At 32.5% G+C, this 19,323-nt stretch overlaps 1 protein-coding gene and 1 long non-coding RNA gene across 2 annotated transcripts in view; one reads left to right on the top strand and one right to left on the bottom strand.

Moving 5' to 3' along the window:
- The first annotated feature begins 3,668 nt into the window (after positions 1 to 3,668).
- Positions 3,669 to 13,389, top strand: LOC115233709 (relaxin receptor 1). Its single transcript, XM_029804269.1, has 21 exons — positions 3,669 to 4,248; positions 5,205 to 5,324; positions 5,696 to 5,761; positions 5,835 to 5,946; positions 6,158 to 6,229; positions 6,309 to 6,380; positions 6,459 to 6,602; positions 7,338 to 7,406; positions 7,956 to 8,027; positions 8,113 to 8,184; positions 8,714 to 8,785; positions 9,092 to 9,163; positions 9,323 to 9,394; positions 9,681 to 9,751; positions 9,900 to 10,061; positions 10,523 to 10,668; positions 11,091 to 11,241; positions 11,588 to 11,717; positions 12,118 to 12,308; positions 12,792 to 12,950; positions 13,033 to 13,389. The coding sequence occupies exons 1-21, from the start codon at positions 4,161 to 4,163 to the stop codon at positions 13,101 to 13,103; spliced, it is 2,184 nt and encodes a 727-aa protein (XP_029660129.1). The 5' UTR covers positions 3,669 to 4,160; the 3' UTR covers positions 13,104 to 13,389.
- An 825-nt stretch (positions 13,390 to 14,214) lies between these two features.
- The window catches only part of LOC115233712, a 37,031-nt gene continuing 31,922 nt past the window's right edge, over positions 14,215 to 19,323 (bottom strand). Inside the window, exon 5 of the long non-coding RNA XR_003883827.1 lies at positions 14,215 to 14,554. This is a non-coding gene — a long non-coding RNA (uncharacterized LOC115233712). The remainder of the gene's footprint in view (positions 14,555 to 19,323) is intronic.

A 19,323-nucleotide genomic window follows, 5' to 3' on the forward strand; every position in this document is an offset into this window, starting at 1 on the left:
GCATATACACGTGTAGGTGTCAATTAGAAGATTTCTTTTTTTTCTCTCTCTCATTTATATAACAACAGATGTGTGTGTGTCGTTTAGAAGTAATTTAGTGTGCATCTAAGACCCAAAAGAGAATTATTACCGAGCTATGCAAAATAGAAGATCGATTTCCTCTTTTCTTTCTTTCTTTCTTTCTTCGTCTCGCATGTATAGATATATAAATATACGTCAATTTATATATCGATTATATATAAATAATATCCGCTCCTATTATTTATATATAACGCGTACATAAACCCACTATACATATATATACATATACATTTATACAATATATATTTATATTTATATTTATATATATCTTATTACAAGATATATATAGATGGTGTAATAAATGTCAAGATCTTTGCATTTTTTCGTCCATGCTTATCATTCATATCTTATTAAATTTTGGCGAAGTACGTAACACAGTATCGAGAATTTCATAATGATTTATGAATAAGCATGCAGAAATTTATAGAAATTTTCTATTCAAATAGATTTGGGACATAGTTTCTTAAGTCTTTTGAAATAAACGATTTTTTAAATTTCATCTGAATTTATGTTGCCGCATTTCAGTTACTACGATCATTATTACTAATATAAGTATATTATCTAATCGTTATTATTGTCACAGGTTTCACAGTTAATCTCCTATTCTCCATCGCAAAACTACAAGATTCACTCTTTAATAACGTTTTAATTTTGCATGATTCAGAGCAAGTCACACATTCTCGATCACAAATGCCATGACATGCCATGACATTTAGACCTGCCAATAGAGATTGCCATATTCAATAGAAATGGATCCCGATTTTCCTTGTTATCGACTTTTATTACACTAATTTATCCTTTATGTAAAGTATTATAGCATTGTCTCTGGATATGTTAAACTCACTAACTAGTCATCTATATATTTCCGGCGTTAATGATCATTGTCTTTTAAATTCTAAGGTTCACGGTCGTACATTGCACAACTTAAGGAAGATAATTTAAGCACGTGATAAGAACATGCATCGTTGTTATTATAATCAGAAAAAAGATGGAGTACTATCGCCGAGAATCGCGAGTAGTGAACATCAATGTTATCCTTGTATGCCAAATCTTGTCGCTTTTTTCTCGTTGTCATACTGTCCAATTCGTACCTCTCTCTCTCTCTCTTTCTCTTTCTCTTGGGAATAGCTAGACATGTCTATAGCACATTTTCCATTCCCATATAACCTTTCCCTCTCCTGAAAACCACCATCGTTGATCAACGTGGGCATCTTGCAATTTCGATAATAGGGCAAGGGGATAACAAAGAAGGGGAACGCGGTCTTTCTCTCAACCCGCAATTTTATCTTTTATTATATATGGAAAAAAGAAGGAGAGAGGAAATACACGTAAGTGAGACAGAAATGCGGGAAATATGCTGAAGGAAAAACAAGCGCGTAGATTTATGTGCAAAATCAATGCGGGCGATTCCGCGTCGCGCTTAAGATCTCATGTCTTTATATCACAGCTACCGAGAAATGATGTTGTAAAAGGAAACAAAAATGCGTTCTCGAAAATTACTCGAAACTGCGCGCAATACGTAGAAATCTTCATAGATTTATAATACGCGAATATAGTAGCCGCGTATACGATCTGAAAAACTTGTCTTCAAGATATATGACACAAATTAAAGTTTGCATACATCGGGATCGTGTATATAGATGACAGCAATCGTATATGTCCGATCCACGAGATACATCTCACGAAATACGCCGTCAGCATCCACGATTTTTTTTTTTTGGAGCGGAAGAGAGAGTACGCAATTTTATTTTCGGAAAATATTCTCGCGAAAATTTCTCAAACCACATTGCATGTCAAATGTACGGCGTCATTCGCATCGGCACATAAAATAGATCGTGAATGCTGTACGCATTATGCACGCGTAAGAATCACTATAAAATCTATCGCGCATCCGCAATTGGCAATAGCATTAAAAAAAATTACAGGAATATACATAATTTGTATCCTCGATCATTGTACACTCTCTGTATCCTTCCTGAATAAACAGAAATAAATTTTTCTTTCAACTCCTTCAGCCAAAACGGAACGTGGTTATCAGTCGCGTCAAGGCGAAACGATGATTCAGAAATTATCTTCGAATGATGTTGAATAATGAATTGTTTTCAATGATGTGTGATCGTCCCGTCTTGCCGCGATCGATAGATTATTTTTCTCTTAAATATCCTGTCTATCATCCACGATTTTATAATAACTGAATATCCCGATCACTGTATGGAGTCAATTATTATTATTAACCTTTGATATATTTCATTGATATTTCTCATTTGACAATCTTACAGTCATTTCAGCTGTCATCGATAATTATTGTCAAAGGAGTTATGGTAAGTATTGTATATGATTTACTACATGGTAAAAATAATATTTATTGTACGGTAAGTAAAACTATGATGTGTATAATTATTCTGATTATTCTGATATGTATAATTATTCTTTCACAATATAATTAAATTAATTATAAAATCAAATTCATCAAATTGGCAATTCACACAATCGCATGCGCTTAATCTAAAGCGCGTGCTCTGAAATAAAATATATTGAATAATATCTTTTAATATAGCTTGGATCAAATTTTTTTTTAAATTATGTTCAAAATTGTGCAAACCCGAAGAATTGAATACATTGAATATATATCTGTCATAAGACGTTTTAAACGTAAAGTTTCTTTAATGTTACGAAATTACATTTATTAAAAAAATAAAATTTTTAATCTCTTAAAAATTATCAAGAGTTTGCTCCGCTTTCTTTGCCGTAAAACGATTCCATTTCCGATTTTACGTCAAACGTGAAATGTTAGCCGATTAAAAATCATCAATCTCGATTTGTCAATCTCGATTTGTAGAAACGGAATTTCTCCTATCACTTTTCAATCTCGCATGAGATTGACAGATTGACAGATGCTAGCAGAAAAAAGTATCTACGTTCCCAGAAAGAGTGATGGTTCTGCTTGGTCTAGACATTACCAGCATTTATGCATAGATACATAAGTGCGCAAAACTTTTTGATGAAACGGAGAATAAGAAATTGAAGTATATCAAAGTGCAAAAGCTATTATCTCGAAATAGAGATGTAGTCGAACTTAATGCGAAAAGAAACTTTACCATCATATTTGATTGCTTTTTTTATTAATCCATAACTTTTGCCAACAGCGGTGCGAATTGCTCACATTGATCGAACATGGGAATAATTTTCAACGATGCAGGTGCAGGTAAATCTACATGTCTCATGAGCTATATTATATCGTATTTTAGACACAGCTTTAGAGGTGTCTTGACCTTAAATATTGCGATGTGTATCTTTCTTGGTTGATTTTTAACGTGATAAAGAATATTGTTCCCGAATGTATATAATGGCTCACATCTTTAAAATCTGTTTCGTATTCTTATAATAATTCAATGTTAAATATTATATATATAATAATGGTTTTTCTATTTTTATTTTAGGATCATCTAAAACATAAATTTAAATTTACGTTTAAATATATCAACTGTTTGATTATTTGTACAATAAAATGATTTCATCACCTATTCAAATTCAAAATTTTTTATTTTACGGCAGCTTTTTTACAGTAAATATAATTATTTATTATAGCTAATCATTAATATTATATATATACATACCACTTTGGAAAATTTTACAATGTTATACTATGACGTCAAGATAATAGTTTTACGTATATAATATATAAATGCGAAAGAGATAAAAAACTTTGCAACATCTATAGTAAATTCTATTTACACACACGTTCCTATACGTATTTAATGATAAGCGAACGAGGCGATTGGTCGAAAGACTGGAAGAAATGTATACAAAGAAAAGCTTCTCCGGAATCGACGAAGAGCGCGTGTGCAATGTGTTGGAGCTTGTGTACCATGAGCAACTGGATGCAACTAGTATCATACAGTTAGTGTTCCGAGTGCTAACCGAGTTACATGGTGAAATCTTCAACATAGTAGTAATCTAAATAAAAAAAATCTCTTAATTTTCTCTCTCTGTTCTTTTAAATTTCAAGATTGCAATCATTAAGATATTAAGTATAATCTAACTGTGTAAGGAAACGAAGAAAAAATTATTAAAACATTATGAGATATAAACACATCATTCTTGTCGGTGCATCACTAATTACGGCGCTGTGCATACTTTCCGGACTCATGTACTACTTCAATCAAGGTATGATTGATTAGTTGGATGATGCGTTGTCTTAAGCGGATTTTACTTTTATTATTTTAATTAATTTTAATATATTGTCAAGATTGATTGCATTCTTACTATAATACTTCCCGCAAAATATTACAAACCAAATTTAATAAATTATAAAGAGAAAATATAAATTTTTTTACTAAAAATTTTAACTTGTGAGCACAGAGTTTTCTAAATTACATAAACATTGTCAGTAATACGGCTACCTGAAAGTATAATAAAAGTTTCGTATTTTTTTCTATTTTGAAAAAATTCTCGTCAGTTTTGAAAATATTGTATCGCATTCGAAAAAAAGTTTGTTATACTTATTTAAGATGTGGAAAATCAAAAGAGAGAACTATGCATGTTCACGATATAAAAAATCTGCAATTGTTAATCTTTGCTATTAAACACAATTCTTTTTTTCGGAATATTCTTTTATACTAGAGTAGGTAGTATGTGAATGTCATTGCAATTACTCACAATCAGTGACTATTTCTTATGCCTTAGCACGTACATGTCGTTTTTACAAGATAAAAGTGCGTCCTTCTCAAGCTGTGGTACAGCATTATTAGATCATTACACAGCCTCTCAACAAGATGAAAAAATGAAAATATGAAATATGGTTGTGGTAAAAAACCGCCGCATGTAAATCTCCGGAAATAATAATTCTCAATTTTATGACTGTCTGACAAAAAATTATGATAAAAAACGCATATTCTGATATATTTTCGTATGCGTTTTTTAGACAAGTGTCCTGTCGGTACGCTATTAGATCATTACACAGCCTCTCAACAAGATGAAAATGAAAATATGAAATATGGTTGTGGTAAAAAACCGCCGCATGTAAATCTCCGGGAATAATAATTCTCAATTTTATGACTGTCTGACAAAAAAATTATGATAAAAAACGCATATTCTGATATATTTTCGTATGCGTTTTTTAGACAAGTGTCCTGTCGGTACGTTCCTCTGTCATAAGAGCACTATATGTATGCCGCAACGTAGCTGGTGCAATGGTGTACCGGATTGTCCATTTGGCGACGATGAAAACACGGAAAATTGCTGTGTGTTTTAGATATTACTAATATTAATACAATAGTTATCATATTTTCCGCCAGGCTCATATTTTAATTGTTATTCGAATATATTTAAAATTGTTTAGCTAATGGCTATATAATATAAAAATACGTAAATGTGTTTTTTTTTTTTTTTTTTTTTTTTACATAATAGCAATTGAAATCGACTCTTTTTATAAAAATTGTATTATTTGTTACTTTAGAAATCGTTATATAATTGACAAATGCACGCGTTTTAACCCAGGAGCACGTTCATTAATTTTCATTTATCTTAATTACATTTGAAGGAAAAAGATTATCCTGATTTCTAGATTTCCAAAGATAGTTTCGCTCTTCTAATCAATAAATTTGCTGCGCAGTTGACATGCACGGAACATGGGATTGGTTTATGAAAGACAGAGACTGGGAAAACTTGGAGAATTGCGGTAACATCGTAAAATAACGCAATAGATACTTAACATTTACAGCGCTTAAAAAATTACATATTTTTTACCGCAGATGCATTCGACGACGCACTAGATGACGATAGATGCGTCTATGATATATGTCGTGTGACTTGTACGAATTATACCGAAATGCCTCAGAACTTATCACCGAACGTCACAGCGATGTACGCTTTGCAGAAAAAAAAAATCACGTTTCTTGCAATATATAATACTTATCTATAGAGCTAAACGTTGCGCATGTTAATAATACAAAATTTATTAGTCACTCGCGCGAAATGATTGATTTGTTTAATAGAATTATGAGGTGGAATTATATCAATTAAATGTATATTCTGATCAATAATATTAATTATTAATAGTATCGATCTTCTACAGTTTCTTATCCGAAAATTTGTTTACGCATCTGTCCCGTAATGCATTATCGAGATATCCAGAGATACGCTTATTGTAAGTCATAAAAATTCAACAAAACTCTTATGAATCTCTCCGCGTAAAATTTTATATATAATCTTTTCTATAATTTCAGATATCTCGATAATAATGATATAATCGAGTTGGAAAAAGGAGTATTCCTCCACCAAACTGAGTTGTTTTGGTTGTGAGTACAAGTTAAAAATATTTCATGATAGTTATACATATGTAAGACATTGATAACGATATTTGTTTGTCTATACAGAGTTCTCACGAATAATAAAATCAAGGAAATATTACCTGGACATTTAACGGGGTTGGATAAATTGGAAACCCTGAGACTGGATAAAAATAAAATTGTGACGGCAAATTTGTATGATTTGGGAAATAATACCACTGTATACTTGATGTATAAACATTATCATAGTATAAAAAGCTACCTTATAAATATATATATATATGCAAAATTATTCGGAAAATATAATATAATAAGCGATTTTAATCTATTAACTTTTCGTCATTTATTGCGAAATAAATATTTGTATGTTTTCTGTGTTTAGAATATTTTTTATTATCTCTATATTTATTTAACGTTATCATTTGAAATCTCATATTCTGCTTTACTTATCTGTAGTATTTATATCGCTCTTTTCGAGGACATGATCCATAAAAAATCATGTCCTCGAAGAGCTTTGGAAAAAGTCGGATTATTATAATTTCCGAATAATCTAATTCACGTTATGATAAGCAATGATAAGCAAGCTTATTATTTACTGTGCATCAGTATATCAGTCGTTTCGAAAATACAGATTCATTTGTAGATGATCTTCGCGATGCGTACAGTAATTTCATGATAACTTATACGAGGGCGACTAATATGCAAATCCTTTACTGCAATCAGATCAAATTAAATTGCAGCAAAATTACAGTTAATTATGGGCGCTTGTCAGTATATTGCTTGTTTTGAAAAGAATTATTTTTCTATATATACGTTCTATATAATACATTCTTTTTATTCACAAGAGTAAAACTATCTATAATCACTGACATGCTGCTTTAAGAAATAGGATTATGTTATACATATTTGCCAATTTTGATTTATAATATTGATATGTTAATCTATTTTTTTTTTATTTATGGACAGAGATCTGAGCAAGAATATGTTGACGGAATCTACCCTGAAACTACCACAATTTCCGACATTGGGAGAAATGTAAGCTAATATTAGCTTACTATATATAACTTATTTAAGAGCCCAGTCTACTTTAGCAGTATGAACAATTGATGATTTTTAGAAATTTTTTTTTTTTAAAGAATGTTAGAAGTTGATCTTTTTAGCATTTTACATATGTTTTTATTGATATTTGTACAGTACGTCAATTTTTTCTAATGAGATTAGGTTTCCAAGAATATCTTAGGAAATAAAACTAGACCGAGTTTTCTCATTTCAGACAATTACACGAGAAGCAGCATATCGCACCGTCGAATCATGCATTTTTGAACATGTTACGTGCAGAGGCTTGTATTGAACAAAAAAAAACTAAGCATACAAGATTTAAAAATACTGACGTACTGTTGAAACATCAATAAAAACATATGTAAAACGTCAAAAAAGATCAATTTCTAACATTTCTCAAAAAAATTTCTAAAAATCATCAATTTTTCATACTGTTAAAGTAGACTGGGCCCTTGATAAAAAAGAAAAAAAAATCAGAAACAATATGTAAACGTACACAATCAATTTTTCAAAGTTGCGTTTCAGAATATTGGATGGAAATCGCTTCGAGTCGATAACGGAAGATTTATTCGCCGGATGCCCCGCTTTGAAATCACTGTACGTACGTAAGTAGATTACGGAGAAGCGATTACTGTCATTCTTAATAAGATCCATGCGAACTAACGGCGCAACGATGATTCAGGAGTATGGAGGACAATAGCATAACCAACATCAATGAGAACGCGTTCCGAAATTTGCAACAACTTGTTGAGCTGTAAGTGCATAAATGTTAATGTGACTCGATTTCTCAAGTTAACGGTATCCAACGGTTGGGTTATCGTAACCATGGGCTATCAAGATAAAATGCATCGCATCGCTTTGATTATTGATGCAATATTATTACGTCGTGCATGATCGATTTCCGTTTAAAGTACCTACCATCCTATTTCATTTTCCGACATCATTTTATAAACACAATATAAATATAATCAAATGCAATTTGACTTTTTTATCAGTATATCCATCTCCATGTAAGATTCTAACTCGCATCTATTCGAAGCTTAAATATTAAAGATTTCTTACAGATACAATTAGAAATTAAAAACTAAAAGTTTACTTTAAATGCAATTACTTGCGAACTGCGCCATGTTTAATGAATTGACTGCAAATTAGAAATTAGAAACTAGAAGTTTCTTCAAACGTAATTAATTTCAAACTGCGCCGCGTCTAATGAATCGATTGCTCTAGACTCTATCATAGACCGAACGCAGTTAAAATGCGATTAACACGCGGTCTTGTTTCAGTAACTTGGCCTACAACAAGATAATCATGATACCATCAAACGTATTCCAGCCCGTAAATAATCTATCAAAGCTGTAAGTGCAAATATCCGTGTGGTAATGTATATAATTCGCGTGATAATCAGCCTCACCTCTAACTAAATGCTGGAGCTACATACGTGCTTGAGATCTATTCGCTAGTATTTACCTCTAAAAGAGTTTATTCGCGAAAGTAAACTACGGAAACATCACGTACGTGCTTGTACAACCGGTTTTTGATTATAATTTAAGCTTGCATGCATGTAAATCAGAATCTGTTCGTAAAATAAAACACGTTACTCTAGCAAATATAATTTCTTCTCTCTTTCTCTCTCATTCTCATATAATTTCTCGTCTTTTCAGATTAATCGGTTACAATCCTATCATCGAATTACCAATGACGCTCTTTAATCCGTTAAACAATCTTCGCTCTCTGTAAGTGTTGCATCTTTTTTCCAAAGATAATAGATAGATAGTTTGCACAAACTATTTCTTCCTACATATCGATGCACGTAAAGTTATCAATGTATCAATTTTGTAACTTTATTTTGTAACTAATAAACCACTTTTTTATATCGGGACTTTGAATTTCAGAGGTGTCGAGGATATAAACATGGACAATATGGAAAAGAATGCATTCGACGTGTTTCCAAATCTTGATTTCGTGTGCGTTCCTACTATAATTATTTAAAACACGTGCAATGACTATTTAAAATTAAAATTATTAAAGAACAGAAAACTTTTCTATCTTCATATGAAGCATTATTTCGACAACATTTTTATATTAAATTAGCATTAGCATAGACGAAAAATAGAAAGTTTAGCTGAGAATATATGTATAATTAAAGATACATATAATGAATTAATTAATAATTCTTATTTATATATGTCTTCACTATTTAATACAAATTCCATCAAAATCAATCGTGATATAATATTCTAAATTTTTTAGATACTTCAAAAAATTCCACTACTGCATGACCTACGCACCAAAGGTACAAAAATGCAGACCCATTAGCGATGGTAAGATATATCGCGATTGTATAAAAAATTTCTGAATTGTAACAACGATTGATTAATTCGGCATTAAATCAAATGCAATAAAACACAAAAAATGATCTCAATGTGCCTCTTCTTTTTCCACCGTCTCTTTCTTTCTTTTTTCTTCAAGGTGTGTCGTCGACGTCCCATTTGCTGAGCAAATCTCTATTAAGAGCTGCTGTTTGGAGCATATCTTGTGTCACTTGTCTCGGTAATAGTCTTGTTCTGTGGGGAAGATTCACCGCCAAGGATGAAAACCGTGTTTTAAGTATTATTATCAGAAATCTTGCAGGTAATTGTGCAAATATGTTCTTGGATGAGAAATTTGACGAGGAAATAAAATTATTCTTCTTTCGCTCTTCGAAATCCAGAAAAATAAAATGATGACATAAAAATATAAAAATGGGGAGAAAATAATTTGTTTTTGATCTTGACATCTCTTTTGGTTCTGAATGTTGATTGTACTTTCGATGATACATATGTTTCGTTTGCTGAAATTTTCGTAAAAATCTGAAAGCTAGACACAAGAGAGTTGCTCTTTAGATATCGCATAAACCGTTATAGAAGAGATAACGGCGACGTAAATAATCCCTATTCAAATGACTCGTAGTAGATTCGTACCGAATCACGAAGTGCACGCGAGTTATCATCGTTGCGGTTAACAACAAAGCACAACACTATGATCGATAGAGCATATTAATGTTGTGTTCACCATAAATCACCAGGCGGTAAAATCACGTAATCCTTTTACAGTGTCCGACATGTTGATGGGAATATATCTCTTCATAATCGCCATAGAAGACGCAAGGTTCCGCGATAACTACCAACAGGAGGCGAGTACGTGGATGTCCTCATGGTCCTGTACGCTTCTAGGAGTGTTGGCGATGATGTCATCCGAGGTATGTGCATTAACACCATAAATCCCACAATTTTCTATTTGCAACGTACAATTTGCTATTTATCATTATAAATGACCGTCTATGCTACTACCGAATAAAATCTAGCCGCTATGATAAAAAATCAACGTATATTATTTACAATTTTGTTTTGCTTAGATGTAATTAACTGCACCTGTGTGATTTCGTCGACTAAATGAATGTCAATTGAAAACCGTTTTCATGTTTTCTGCAAATAATTTAAATTTAGATCTTTGAAATATTTTTAATTAATTTCCTTTACTAGATTCTAATTTTTCCGAATAGTGGAGAGAAGTTCATATATATATACGGTTAAATATATAAGTTTTAGCGAGGGTGCAGATGTTTAAAACATCGGTGATACCACAAATTTAAATATACGATCTCTTAAATTGCTCGGTAAGGTTTCTGTGCTCATCCTGTCATTCATGTCCGTGGAGCGATTTATTTTGATCGCAGCACCTTTGAAAGGCCACCGCGCCATGACATTTCAAGCTGCATCCTCGTCAATGATTGTCATCTGGATTATCGGATTTATCCTTGCTCTTATGCCAGGTTTGTTTCTGTATGAGGACAATCTTTTTGATTTATTATTTATTCAATATAATTTTTTGATTTATTGTTTATTCAATATAATTTTTTGATTTATTGTTTATTCAATATAATTTTTTGATTTATTGTTTATTCAATATAATTTTTTGATTTATTGTTTATTCAATATAATTTGATATTTCTCATGCACATACATAGAATTTTCTTCATTATTTCAAGTGAGATATGTTTGTGCCTGTAATTGCACCGTTTGAAGAAATCTTAAGAACTTTTCAAGAAAAAATAGCAGAATTTTTTTTTCTATTATCATTGATTCTGACGGATTAATTATCTTTTCCGAATCTGAAAGTTATCCACTGGAGAAGCAGCACGAGATATTACGGTGTCAATGGAATGTGCTTTCCTCTACACATAGACGATCCATATCTAATAGGCTGGGAATACTCGGCCTTTATCTTCCTGGGACTTAATCTCCTCGGGTAAAATGCGTGTTATTGCAACAACCTTGTAAATTGAATGTAGTTATGCGATATGTGGAGCCAGCTGTTTCGCGTTCAAAGTTGCAATTCAAGATTGCAATTCACTTTAATTATCGATGATACAACGTTAGAGCGCAACATTTTATTCGTAATATCTTTCTAAAAAGAAAATTGTATCCAAATAATTTTTTTCAAGATAGTTCTATATCGCGTATTGTTACATATAATTATTGGTATTTGAATTTTTTAGCAAGTTCGATTATGTAGGAATGATATAATGTAGTGTTGTACAAAAAAATTTAATCAACGTGTACCGCGCGAGCTTGATCGATTCTCTCATTTCTTCATTGCCTTGATATTGCATCGGAACGTTCGAACCTATCATTGCATTCATTTGCAGATTGATGATTATCGGTTACGTTTACGCTGCTATGTTCGCCAGCATTTGGAGAACGCGCCACGCCACACCGTTATCGGTCGGCGATTCCGAGTTTGCTCTCAGATTTTTCCTAATCGTATTGACAAATGCGGCGTGTTGGGCGCCGATCATAGGGTTGAAAATTCTCGCCATGATGAACTATCCTGTGCCACGTAAGTAGAAACAGTGATGCGAGTTTTCACATCACCATCGATTCGTTTCATTCGTGATATTGCCTTCATTAAACAATGATTGCTCAATCAAAAAGAAACTTTTTCTCTTACAATAAAAATTTTTTTATACTTTTATATATTATAAAAGACACAAATAAGTTAAATATATATACAGGGTGTCTATTCGAATCTTCTAAAAAATTCCTTGAGCTACCAGGTTTTTTTTTACAAAATTTCAGGTAAAAAGAATATTTTAAAGATTTTTTTATGCAATTTTCTAAAATAAGTTTTCTTTTTTATTTTTATGTATGCGTTTTCTTATGTTTTTCATTTATACGAAGGAGAAACATCGAGCCTCTTAAATTTCAAATGCTAGATTTGTAAATGGACTGAAAAAAACTGAATAACTTTCATAAGATAGAAACATAGCATAGTTTTAAAATTAAAATGATATATATTAATGACTGAATATAAAATTTATAGCTGATTTGCACGCTTGGGTAGTGATCTTTATTCTGCCAGTAAATAGCGCGATTAACCCGCTGTTATATACTTTTACCACGCCGAAATTTCGTGAGAGGTTCAACGAGAGTTGGTTCGGAAGAATGCGCATATATATGTCCAGGAAATATTCCAGACAAGGTTTGTGTATTTTGACATAAACAATTACCCGAATTCTTTGCTATTGAGAGAGCTGACAAAACGTTCGTTGCTTTTATCGCAGATTCGCAGGCATCGACCTGCCAACAAAAGACCATTAACAAAACTACAATTACTGATGAAAACGCGATATAATTATTACCCATCTGGACCAAACATGATAGTGACAGAAGAAGAATACCACCGTTCGTTGATTTTAGCAATGAAAAGATTCTATTGGAAAAGTAGAGTCAAAAATTAATGAACTCGTCTAATAGTTATATATTGCGCTTCTTAAATGTTACATTAATCACTACCGCCCATATTTGTTTGTATGTATTATAGATTGTAGTTACAAATGAGAACTCTAGAGAAATTTTTATGTTTTATACAGTATGTTTGGTTTAAATGTATACATTCAGTTTTTCTTTAAATAATAGTTATATAAAGAATGTTTCAGATAAATGTTATTTTGTTTAAGAAGATCTATATAATGACTTAAACGAAAATTTTAAATTGTTTTTTAAAAATGTTATCCGTAATAATTTTATTTTTTTAAACGGAATAATAATAATATATCTATTTTACTTTTAAATGGAATAATATATTAATTTTATTTTTGTAAGTTCGATAATGTACAATAAAGTGAAATTTTCAATAATCGTAAGATATTGTCACTTGTATTGCTTTTACGCATGAAGGAAAAAAACAAAATATCTCCAATAAAAACTGTTATGGACAATATTTTAAAAATAATTTAAAATTTTCGTTTAAGTCATTAATAGATCTTCTTAAACAAAATAACATTTATTTGGAACATTTTTTTTATATATAACTCTATTATTTAAAAAAATAACTGAGTATACACTTAAACCAAACACACTGTATATCAACTATATATACATACAATAGATTAACTTAGAATTAAAATATGATTAAAATAAAATTCTCTTGTCTGGTAACCTTTAAGAAAGAAAAATGTTTGTGTATAATTTGAATTAAATCAATTTAAATCATGAATGTCACACCGCAGAAATTTCTTTATTATAGCAGAAGAAATTATTAATATGCATTGTCGCGGAAAATATTTTTATCTATACTTTATAAAATCTGCTTTATATGATGATGCTGTTGCGTTTAAAAGATAGTATACTGCTTTTGTTCTGCGAATATACCGTTTTGCTTCATTAGAAGCAACTTGGCAAGTATGTCTATTCTCTTTGGCCTAGATAAGTGTATGATATAAAAAAAAGAGATACACACCTTTAGAGCCATCCACTCTGTTTCGCGCATCGGTGATCCTGATGCGGATATTTCGATTGCACGTACTCCGATGACCCCCCCCGATGGAGTATCCTCCACCCACCAGCTGAGATCGTGCTCGAAAAGGTACATAAATTATTTTCCGACGAAGTCGACAGAAAACGCGACTGCGCCCGAAAAATTTACGACATTGATTCTGATGTACCGGCAAATCATGTTCCACGATGTTGGCACCGTTATGCCGGGTCAGCGCCACTTGTTCCGTATTATTATATTGCGAGATGAGAAATTTATCTTCCGACACGCGGGCGTGACTTTTTAACGACTCCACACCGCTGTACACTCTAAAACAAGCAGTACATCACTCAAATATATTCGATTAGTTGGTGCAAGAGTCGACGTGGCCATCCCTGGACATGACTTACGAAGCGATAATAAATGATAAAGACGAAGAAACAAAGATAAAAAATTACTGACAATTAATTCCTATCTTTGAGAACATACGTATACGTGTTCTTCTCTCTTTTACATATCTCTGCTTTTATATATCAGATTATTGTAGTTGTGGGATGATTCGTACGACAAATCAACAAAGTTCCTCTTTTAAGCAAATAATAATATACAATAATTATATAGAAAACAATATTTAAATAGATATTATAAATATCGTATATATGTCAAATTTTTAATATTATATAGATCAATTTTATATATATAGAAAAAGTAAAAGCGATGGGGAAGGGGGATTGATAAAAACACGTGTCTGCAACATTCTAATTTAAATGAAAAGCGTGATGCATATATAACTTGCAAAATATTTCCGTAAAGAGCAAGATGGAAGATGGATAGCGTAAAGTTAAAATACTTCGTGTTGTTCGTCTTTTTTTTTTTTTTTTTTTTTTTTTACGAGTGAACTCTTCAATCGAAATCCGTTAAAACACGCAGAGGTACAAACAACGAGAGATACGCAACGATATCCGACTTCCGACTCTCAGATGGTTACAGTCAACCGTAAATCATGCGAACGGCCAAGAAAAATGCATCTCGCGAGCACTCTACGATCTACCGGCACGTGGGTTGGCTCTTACGCGATATAATGTGTAATTTATGGCGGATGGCCAATGGTGAGGTCCCGTTAAGGGGCCTCGATACTTCGCCCGAGACAGACCGCCTTTTAGAACTGACTTTTCTTCCGCCTTAAGCTGCTAAGATTTCTTCGGCTACAATACAATTACGTCACGACGTGGGCGGATATGCGTTATGCGATCGTCCACGAAATATCGGGACGAAATAAATGTCCCGGAATAAAAAAAAAGAAAAAAAAAGCGAACAGATACATCGCTGCAACAGGATGCGGGTAGGTAGGTAAGGCAAACGGGTGTGACGCATTTGGTGCATACATTGCAGAATTATCGAGTCATGTCCGAAACAAAAATTGCCCTTCATTATAGATATTGAAGAGTCTCCTTTTATTCAAGAAAGAAGACAAACATTTATAGCTCTCGATTTTTTTTGCAGAAACATATTAAATGGCATTAGTCTTCTATGAAACATCATGAGAAATTTATTAATGTATATTAATGTAATAATTAATATTATGATACGTTGCTAATGTAAATGTTCATAAGAATATCGTATTTCTCGGAAATAATTAATAAATTTCTAAAAGATTATAATTTAAATTAAATTCCAGATTATTATCATGTCAATAAGCATTTCTCATTTGATATACGTGACAAAGAGAGTTTTCCAAGACGCAATAACGGAATGCCGGGACGCTGGCCGGAAGGCGGGAAACGTGAAGGAATTTACAATGAACGTACAACAACTATACATATAGTGTGACGCATAGCATAGATTGCTATAGGTGTTGTAGCTCTTGGCGATAAAAGAACATTTTGCACGCATGTTACACAAAGCGAAAGCGAACAACAAGATCACAACCTTCCGAAGGCCTTCGCGAGAATTGCTCCGAGTGAGTATCTATCAGTAGCATGGAATGCAAGAAAGGATTAAAAGGTCACATGCCATTGCCTTTTTAAATAATCTTTATTCTATTGAAGCAAGCTCTTGACTCTTTATATTTTGATTCTATATCTAGACTTTTCAATACCTATGACGAAAAACAATTTTTGCTTCAGACATGACTCGATAACTCAGCAATATATTCCGTCAAAAAAATGTGTCACATTTATTTGATTCGGAAAAGGACAAAATATCTCGAAAAATATTTAACAAATAAAAAAAATATATATATATATGTCTGTTTATAAATAATTATTCAATATATCACATTAATTTATCGTATTAAATTCTTATAACAGATATGGAGAGAAAAATTGATCAAAGGTATATAGCTGCCCATGGACTCCAACAATGGAAAGGTCTTGAAAACGTTAATAAAGTCTCGAACGCACACAGATCACTGGCCAATCTACGAAATTGGCCGGCGAGATTCGCAAAGAGTTAAAGACGGCCATCAGACGATCTCCGGCGCGAAATCGATGCGAAAGAGCCGCCCGCGCCACGGATCTTCTCCTTCCCACAATTATAGGGTATAAAAATTCTTTCGGATTTCAGTCACGCGAGTAAAGGCTGCATTCGGTCCACGGGAAGAAGATTTACGTGCGAGGCGGTAATTGGCGCTGGTTCGAATCCTTACAGCGTGAGCAAGAGATCTTCGGTTATTCAGTCTTTTGCGATAAGAAAATATAGAGTGCCACGTGTGGAGAAATCCAAGAATGTTTAGTACACCATTGTGACTATAATATACGTATTTACGCTTCAATGCGATCATCGGTAGCGGTATGTAACAGTGAAAGCTGATTGTAGGGTGTTTCTTTTATCGTAACCCCGGCTACATTGTGTAACATCTTATATGCATACATCTAATATCGTATATAATCGTAAATATTCTAAAATATATACCAGAAAAAGAGAGAGAGAGAGAGAGAGAGGGGGGGATGTCTACTGAGAGGCTGTAAAAAAATTCTCTATCCTTTCAGGTATTTTTGTTTAAAATTCCAGGTAAAAAGAATATTTTAAAGATTTTTTATTCAACTTTCTAAAATAAGTTTATTTTTATTGTATGCGGTTTTCTCTAATATTTTTCTAATATTTATAATATATTTTAAACACATAGTATTCACAACTAATTAGCAGATTGCCGACTGCTTACAATATAAAAGCAAAATTATTAAAGAGAGAATTTTTTTTAAAAATTCCCCGGCTCTCAATAAAATTCGATGAGAATTCTCTGATTTCTTCAGGTATAAAAGGAATTTATGAGAATTCCAGATTTTCCATGTTTTTCCAGGAAGTAGACATCCTGAATACGCATTATATTTAAAATACGAGAAATATTATAATTGACCCAAACTATCGATATATTAATAATCATCACACATATCGTCAAAATTAAAAATTATTAAGATGAGAATACATAATAGAATTTTTTGCGATTATTCCCAACACCACTTGAATAATTATACAATCTTAATTTGTCTTTATATATATCTTGCAGCTTTCACCTTACTTCTCGCTTAATTTTCCCTATGCAGACAAGTTTTCAATATCTCGGAATTTCATTATTGACGTAACATATATCTTATGCTGCGTAAGATTTATATAAAAGGAAACCCTGAGAGATAGATAAAAAAATAAATTATCTATATCCAATCATCTATATGCACTCGCGCATATTCATTTCTATTTCTCGCAAGAATATACCGCGTTGATTTATAAATACGAATCGGAAGCGCATTCTAATAAGACCGGCCACGATGATTATTATCGATGATCGACGATGCGCTTCTGTCGATCATCTCGATTACCGTACAAAAAATCGTTCAAGACCACAGCAATAGTGTGCGTGATGAGACCAGTATACACGTATTCACCTATTATATTCTATTATATGAATTACGTTCATTACGCTCGAAGATAGCCGACACGAATGACGGGAGATCGATGAGAGAAATAGACATAATAATACTATCATCGATAACTAATATGCATGCAATAATTATATACCCACTCTGTGAAAGTGTATAATAATAATAAGTCGCCAAATAATTAGACCACACTAATATCTGTTAGCAGGATACGATAATAAATCATACACAAATAATCCGACTAATATTATCAGTAATATTATTCATTGTGTTTCAGAAATCAATTTTTTTTTTTATATATATTAAGGAATTAATTTTTTTTATTAATTTTTCATAGGGTAAAAAAAAGATAAAAGAAATAGAGAAAGAAGCGATAAATCGCAAGCGCAAAATGTGAAAGAAATTGCGAGATCATCCGATACTGTCTGCGAAATAAAATCCACCCAAAATGAAGCGAAATTTACGCCGACATCGCGTGCGAGCGCACAGATGCGACTCAACGGCGAAAAGCATTGGAAGAAGTGAAAACAAAGAGAAGCGGGACACACGGAGAGAGGAAGTAAAAAAGCATTGTTTGACACGCGTGCTCTCCCTCGCGCCGACATATTAAATAACACGACAGCTGCGGAATACGCGGCACCGATTCGCGCGCCTGGCTCTTCTTTCTTTCGTTGTTTGCAAATTATTAACCTTGCAGCCTCCCCAAAGGACCATTGCACATTTCTTGTTCTGTTCCCAGAAGTTTCAAGAATACTTTTTCATCTGATTTTTATGTCTCTCTACAAATTCTATAAAATAACTACAGCATTAAAAATAACAATAATAAAAATAATCTTTATAATTAATAATTTTCAAAATTTTTTTTTTCTCTAAATAAATGACGAAACGCAAAAGTAAATATCAATCAAGATTTTCTAACATTTTTACCACACGCAGTTACTATAATGGAATCTCGTTGCGCTTTTATCCATCGTGACAAGATGCGAAGCGATACCGTACGTCGAGAGAATCCGGACCTAAAAAGGTCCAGCACTCTCAAAGAGATCGAAGAGCGATGACGCGAGCCACCGGAATGTGCCACATGTGTATTCGTGAGGGATGCATCTGAGTCGAGTGTATCGTGTGGCATCGCGTCGCGGTGTCACATCGCCATACCTGCCAATTACAAAACCGTTTCTGCGGTCGGCTTCCCGGCAATGAGCAACATGTCACGGCTACAC

This window comes from Formica exsecta, unplaced genomic scaffold, assembly GCF_003651465.1.
Source record: "Formica exsecta isolate Colony F162 unplaced genomic scaffold, ASM365146v1 scaffold182, whole genome shotgun sequence".
NCBI lineage: Eukaryota > Metazoa > Arthropoda > Insecta > Hymenoptera > Formicidae > Formica > Formica exsecta.

Coding starts and splice junctions, on each gene's coding strand:
- LOC115233709 (XM_029804269.1), top strand. CDS start 4,161: ATGAGATATAAACACATCATTCTTGTCGGTGCATCACTAATTACGGCG. Junction 4,249..5,204: donor CATGTACTACTTCAATCAAG/GTATGATTGATT, acceptor TGCGTTTTTTAG/ACAAGTGTCCTGTCGGTACG. Junction 8,028..8,112: donor TGCCCCGCTTTGAAATCACT/GTACGTACGTAA, acceptor ACGATGATTCAG/GAGTATGGAGGACAATAGCA.